This window comes from Vanellus vanellus (assembly GCF_965231255.1).
Source record: "Vanellus vanellus genome assembly, chromosome: Z".
Taxonomy (NCBI): Eukaryota; Metazoa; Chordata; class Aves; order Charadriiformes; family Charadriidae; genus Vanellus; species Vanellus vanellus.
In genome coordinates this window covers 1,183,815-1,190,290 of record NC_138908.1, presented here as the reverse complement: position 1 = coordinate 1,190,290, position 6,476 = coordinate 1,183,815, and the positions used below count along the sequence as shown (strand labels likewise).

The window sequence follows — 6,476 nt, the reverse complement described above, 5'->3', positions numbered from 1 at the left end:
GGGTAGCCTGGAAGGGATACAGAGAAATTGTTCAAGCAGCCAGGGATCAGGTTAGGCAAGGTAAAGCCCAGATTGAATTACATCTGGCCAGGGACATCGAGACAAACAAACAAACCCTTCTATAAGTATGTCAGTGAGAAAAGAAAGACTAGGCATTTCCTCTCCGGAAACGAAAGAGCTGGTCACCTAGGACAGAGACAGAGCTGAGGTACTCAATGACTTTTTTGCCTCAGTCTTCACTGGTAAAGGATGCGGCCCCACTACCCATGATGCAGAAGGCAAAGGCGAGGACTGGGAAAATGAAGAACTACCCGCTGTAGGTGAAGATCAAGTACGAGACCACCTGAGGAACTTGAAGGTGCACAAGTCCATGGGACCTGATGAGAGACATCTGCAGGTCCTGAGGGAACTGGCAGATGAAGTTGCTAAGCCACTATGCGTCACATTTGTGAAGTCGTGGCAGTCTGGTGAGGTTCGTGCCGACTGGAGAAGAGGAAACATAACCTCTATTTTCAAGACGGAAAAAAAGGAAGACGCGGGGAACTACAGGCCAGTCAGTCTCACCTCTGTGTTTGGCAAGACAATGGAGCAGATCCTCCTGGAAACTCTGCTAAGGCAGAGGTACCACTCTTTTCAGTGGTGCCCATCGACGGGACAAGGGGCAACAGGCACAAACTGGAACACAGGAAATTCCATCTGAACACGAGGAGAACCTCCTTTACTTGGAGGCTGCCAGAGCAGGGGAACAGACTGCCCAGAGAGAGCGGTGCGGTACGGGGAAGAAGAGCTCGAACAGCACGTGGAGTGCCACCATCTTTTTATTAACGGCTGCGAGACAGGCAGGCCGGCTGCGCTCCAGCCTCTGCTTCCGGCCTGCAGGATGCCCGTTTCCTTGCTGGGTCGCCATCCAAAGCGTTCCTCTCGCTGCCTTGCCACAGCATTTGCCTGCGTCTTCAGGCTTCCTGACCAGCACAGCCACGGGAGGCACGGGCCACGGCCCACCGGCCCCTTCCCCATGCGAGGGCAGCGCTGCAGAGAGCGGGCAAGGGGGCAGGTCCAGCTGCTCAGGTGGTGCCAAGTGTGCAGAGCACCCTGGGGTCAGCCCCGTGCACAGCTCCAGCAGCACAGCCAGCCTCCTTCCGGGGCAAGGATCCTCCTCCTCCATGTTCTCCGGAGCCAGGAGCACAGGCCTTGCAGGTGGAATCTGCAGGGAGGCTCTTTGGCCACAGAATTCGGGTTCAGCGGGGTCTCAGCCGCCAGGGCCACCATTCCTGCCACTCACCAATCCTGGCAAAGCCCCAGCAAGCCACTGCGCGCACCACGCCTGCAGCCCAGCCCCAGGTGCACACCCTCACTGGGCCTGGCTGCCCCTGCCCACCTTCTTGGGTCTCCCGGACAGCGTGATGAGGCTTCTGACCGCCAGCCTGCGCAGCAGCAAGTCCTCGCTGTTGAGGCAGGACGAGACGACCTCCAGGACCTGAGCGTCGTAACACTCCAGGTCGATGTAATCCAGGAGCTGAAACGCAATGGGCAGGAGAGTGAGAGCCCGGCACAGCCAGCAGAGCTCCCGGACGGCTCGGGGCAAGGCACCAGGGCCGGTGACAGCCCTGTCGGGAGGCAGCAGGGTGCGCGGACGGAGGGCCATCGCCGCCGGCCCTCTGCCTCATGCAGGCAGCCCAGCTGCCCCCAGCGCACACTCAAAGTGGCAATGCTTGCCACCAGGCCCACCTCGGTGAAGACCGTCATGGCGCCAATGTCCTGGTTGGCCCGAGTCTGCAGGAGGCGTACGACCGCCTGGTCAAGCACGGAGGTGCAGCTGTCCGGGGCTTCACGCTGCAGCACCCTGTCCGGGGGCGGAAGGCTTTGTGGCACAGGGCTGGGCAGGCCAACCCCTCTGGGACTGCGCTGCCAGCCCCAGCCATTCCCCCGCAGGCCCGGCCACGCGGAGCAGGGCTGCGTGTGCGCCTTGCGTTGGCTGCTCGCGCCCCGCCGCCCTCGAGGAAGGGCATCGTGCCAGGGGGAGGCAAGGACGGCTGCCAGGGCTCTCACCTAGTCAGCACGGTGACACCGCTGTGGTAGGTCTTGACGCTCTGCAGCATGTCCCAGGCACCGTGCCTCCCCATGTCTTCAACCAGGGAGGCACCGCCCAGGCACTGGAAGAGAGCTTGCATGGTGCTGACTGCAGTCCTGCAGGCAGAGCAAAGCGCAGTCACACGTGGGGCCCCAGCCCGGGGCCCGGGGCGAGAGCAGGGAGAGGAGGGGCAGGAGCACCTGAGCACCGAAGGATGCTTGGCCTTCTTCCTGCTCCTAATGCCAGGGAGGCGGCAGCCCTTCTGTGAGCCCTCCAGGCTGCAGGAGATCTGCACTAGCGCTGCCGCGCAGAGCTCGTCAAGACGCAAAAGCACGACGCGTCGGCTGGAGGGCTCCAGGAGGACCTCGTGCGTGGCACTGGCTACCTGCAGAGGAGACCCGGGGACAGCTCTCGCTGCAGGCATGTCCCCGTGGCACAGCCTGCTCCTGCCAGCAGCCGCCGCCCTGCCACAGGCTTGCCCGCTGCCGGGCCGGCAGGAGGCAGTGGGGAGGGAGCAGGGCCGCCGAGGGCAGCAGGGCAGGGGCAGGCTGCCTGCCTGTGCGCCGCGGGGCCGAGCAGCATGCGCTGCCCTGCCTGGCTGTGGCTGAGGCCCCTGGGCCAGGCACCCCGGGGAGGGCCTTCGCTGGGGGCAGGTGGAGAGGGCAGGAGGGGCTGGAGGTGGCACGCAGCCCCGGGTGGGACGGAGCAGGCCTCGCCCAGACACTCACGGCCGGGAAACTGCAGCAGCCGCTGGCTGCCTCGATACCATGCAGCTGGCTGTGCTGGCAATTGATGCACAGCAGTGCCTTCAGCACGGCCCACACGAGGCTGGGCTCGCAGGCCAACGGGTTCCACATGGCCCTGGCGGCACTGCAGAGCCAGAGCACACTGTCAGCGGGGCCACCGCGGCCAGTGGGTACCCCTTCTTCCTGGGCAGCTCCCAAGCTGCCCCCGAGGCTGACGGGCCACCTACTTGTCACAGAGCGGGGAAGCCTGCAGCAGGGCAGCAACCACTTGCTGAGGCTTCAGGTGGGCCACTTGGAGAAGGGTCCTCCTTAGGATGTCCCGGAGCGGCTTCCGCCTGACACAGGCCAGCTGCCTATGGATGGTCTTCACGAGCTCCTCCACCTGGCGCAGGCAGCGGGCTGGAGCGCAGGCCGTGGCCCCAGCTGCCACCAAGGACTGCTCCCCTCCCGTCACTCCTTGCTGGCCTCAAAGGCCGCCCGTCAGGCGCTGCCAAGCCCTGGACTAGGGGTAGGGGGGAACGGTGCCCAGAGGGCGCGCACACAGAGCAATCCGGCTGCACACTGCCCACCTTGATCAGCTCCGAGCACGACTCTCTCAAGACCATCTCTAGCATGTTGGCAACCAGCTGGGTGTCAGAGACCCTGGGGTCCGCCATGTTCGTCAACACTGTGAGGAGGAAGTTTCTCCTCTCCAGCTGGAGCAAGAAGCTCCCGAACATCTGAGGGAGAAAGGGAGGGAAGAGGTGTCGCTCCGAGTGCCCTGCTGGCGGGGAGCGTGGGCTCTGCCGGCAACCAGGGCTCGCCGGTGGCCAGGACGGCTGGAGCTGCTGCGCTGAGGCTGGGTTAGAGCCTTGGCCTACTCCCTGCGGAGAGGCGGTGGGTCTGCGCAGGCTGGTCGGTGGGGGGCCGTGTCATCCCCCGCGGTGGCTGGAGCACTGCTCCATCCCAGCCTCCTGCCGGCCCCACGGCCAAGACCCCCAGCGAGAGAGGAGCTCGTTACCAGCTCCTTGCCAAGGTCCTCCTTGGACCAGAAGGTGCCGCTGCTTTCCCACTCCACACATAGCACTGGGTCCTCGAGTGCTGCTTGGCAGGCTGGGCAGGAGGGGAAACACACCGTGAGTGGCAGGAGCAACAGAGGGCTGGGGACAGCAGGCGAGAGCCCCAGCCACCCTTACCTTGTCGCACCAGAAGGAACCCGTGGAAGGCACGCAGCGCCTCCAAAGCCCCCTGGCTGATCTCCTCGTCCTCCTCGGAGCAGGACAGGGTGAGGAGCCCCATCACATGCCCCAGGAAATGCAGGGGTTTCTTGTGGAAGAGGAAGGGGCTGCATTCTGTGGAGGGAGAGGCCTGTGGGAGAGAGGACGGAGCAGGAGCAGGGCTGAGCTGCGGCCGAGGGGATGAAAGCCCTAACCTCTGAGAGCGGGCCCCGAGCCGAGTGCCGCGCGAGCCGGAGCTCATGAGGGCTCTGCCCTCTGCGCAGCACCCCGTGGAGACCCAGCCTGCGGCAGCCGCCTCAGCACAAGGAGCGCGCTGGGCAGCAGCCCAGGGGACGGAGGCAGGGAGGGCTGCCAGGGGTGGGCCTGCAATATGCTCCCGTGCCCTGAGATGGAGCCAGCTCCCGAGAAGGAAAGCACAGGAGGGAGCAGCTCCCAGAGAGAGGGGGTGAGATGCTGGCGCAGGGCTGAGCCCTGCCAAATCCCCTGTCCTACGCCCAGGCTTGCCTCGCAGGGAGCCCAGAGCTACCGGCTAGGCAGGGGCAGCAGGAAGGGGCGAGGGGTGCCGAGAGGTCGCCTGCACTGCAAGCCCCTCACCTGCAGGAACCGGCTCAGGGTGACAATCCTCCCCACAGCCCTCCGGCGCCTAGACACCTTCTTGGATGTCGTGAAGGGCAGCAGGACCTGAGAAGGCAAAAGCTGCTGGTCTGCCTTGGGAACCGACGGCGGCGCCCGGAGCAGTGGCTCTGCCAAGCGCCTGGCAGGGCTTACGCAGCGTGCTGCCAAGGCTTCCCTCGGACAGGAGGAAGCCTGGAACAGGGTCCAGCCGCCTCGCGACCTGGGGGACCGTTGCCAACGGCTGGCAACCAGCTGCAGCCAGGGAGCTAGCCGGATCCCACCCCCTCAGCTACCTCTGCCCCTTTCCACGCGCTCCTCCACAAACGGCCGCATGTCCCCTCTGCAGGAGACAGCAACCTCTAGGGGGGCCTGCTCCAGGGAGGTGCCAGCACCTCTGCCCCTGCAGCTTCAGGGCTGCACTCCCCTGGCACCATGGCCACGTCCCAGCAGATCTCTGCCCTGCTGCCATCTCGGGGAGGAGCGCGTGCACGGGGCGGGCGGCGAGTGCGGCGGCTCAGCAGTACCAGCTGCCAGAGCAGGGGTCCTGGGAAGGACACTCTGACTCCTTCCACTGCTTCGGTTCCGGGCAGGTTGTGCCTCTTTAGGGGAGGGCAAGGAAGAGACCCCATGAGTCCCGCTCTCGGCAAACGCCTGACCTGCAGGATCATCTCCACTGTCAACATGCTGGAGCTCGGCGACGCACCACGCACCAGCACTTCCAGCACGCTGTCCACAGTTTTCAGGATCTGTAGGGGAACAGGGCAGGTGGCACGCTTGCCCTGCACCTTCTTCCTTGCAGGAACCTGGCTTGAACACCTTCCACCTGAGGCAGGCTTGAGCTGCCCTCTGGCGCCCGGGAGAGGCCTCAGGCTCTCCCTGGTCTTCCTCCTTCTGCTGTCGCCTTCCAGCAGCCGAGGCCAACTAGCAAAGCGTGCGCAGGGACTGCCTGGCAGGCTCTCCGTAGCTCACCCCACACTTACCTGAGCATCGAGTGGCGCACACTGGGGGTCCCTCTTCTGTACTGCATCAATACAGAAGATGCTGCGGATGCAGGGGCAGAGGTGCTTCTGCAGCAGACATTCCCTCTCTTCGCTGCAAGCAGACAAGGTGCGGGTGGGATGCCAGAGCTTCCCCGCCTGGGAAGGTGGCCGCAGGCATTGGGGCCAGCACCCCCCAGGGTGGTACCCCTAACGAGGTGGGGAAGGGATGCCCGGAGGCATCTCCTCCCTCCCCCGTGCTGCTGAGCCAGGGACAGAGGGCAGTCCTGGCCGGTGGAGCCCCAACCCCTTTGCATCTCCTGCCTCTCCCTTCAGGGGAAAGGCCACGAGGCATGGAGGAGCCCTGGTGCAACCTGCACCTTCCCACCTGACCCACTGATGGGCCGAGCGTGAGGGAGAGCAGAGGCCCAAAGCCAGTGCCATCAGGTTCCTGCCAGGATGGTATGTTCCATCGGGGCCACGCAGTGGGGGGGCCCTGGCCCGGCCAGGGTCTGGGGCAAGTACCTCATTGCGGCGATGGCAAGCAGGTCTTGCTGCCACATGACGGCTTCCATGCTGTGAGGGGACTCCCTCTGCCATAGGACCTGGAGAGGGAGAGCTCGGCCAGGATGGGGCAGCGGAGCTGCCAGTGCCCGGCCCCAGTGCGCAGGGTGGGCAGCACCCCGCTGCCCCCAGGCCAGCACTGGCACCCGCAGCAGCCCCTTGCTCGGCACTGGCCCCGGGGCTGGCAGGGCTGTTCCCAGGGAGGCCCATCTCACCCCCCCCTGTGCCCGGAGGCCCCAGTGCTGTCCTTACCGCTGTCCCAGGGCTCGGCCAGCTCTGCCCCCCT

At 65.1% G+C, this 6,476-nt stretch overlaps 1 protein-coding gene across 1 annotated transcript; it reads right to left on the bottom strand.

Moving 5' to 3' along the window:
• Window positions 1–812: 812 nt before the first annotated feature.
• On the bottom strand, window positions 813–6,189 carry LOC309683130 (maestro heat-like repeat-containing protein family member 7; the record flags this gene model as incomplete). The annotated part of the gene is made up of 14 exons (XM_082497332.1): window positions 813–1,217; window positions 1,379–1,516; window positions 1,729–1,843; window positions 2,050–2,187; window positions 2,272–2,456; window positions 2,800–2,941; window positions 3,045–3,199; window positions 3,387–3,536; window positions 3,818–3,909; window positions 3,993–4,164; window positions 4,629–4,715; window positions 5,306–5,395; window positions 5,630–5,741; window positions 6,152–6,189. 14 exons carry the CDS (start codon window positions 6,187–6,189, stop codon window positions 1,065–1,067), a joined length of 1,767 nt encoding a protein of 588 aa, XP_082353458.1. The 3' UTR covers window positions 813–1,064.
• Window positions 6,190–6,476: the final 287 nt, after the last annotated feature.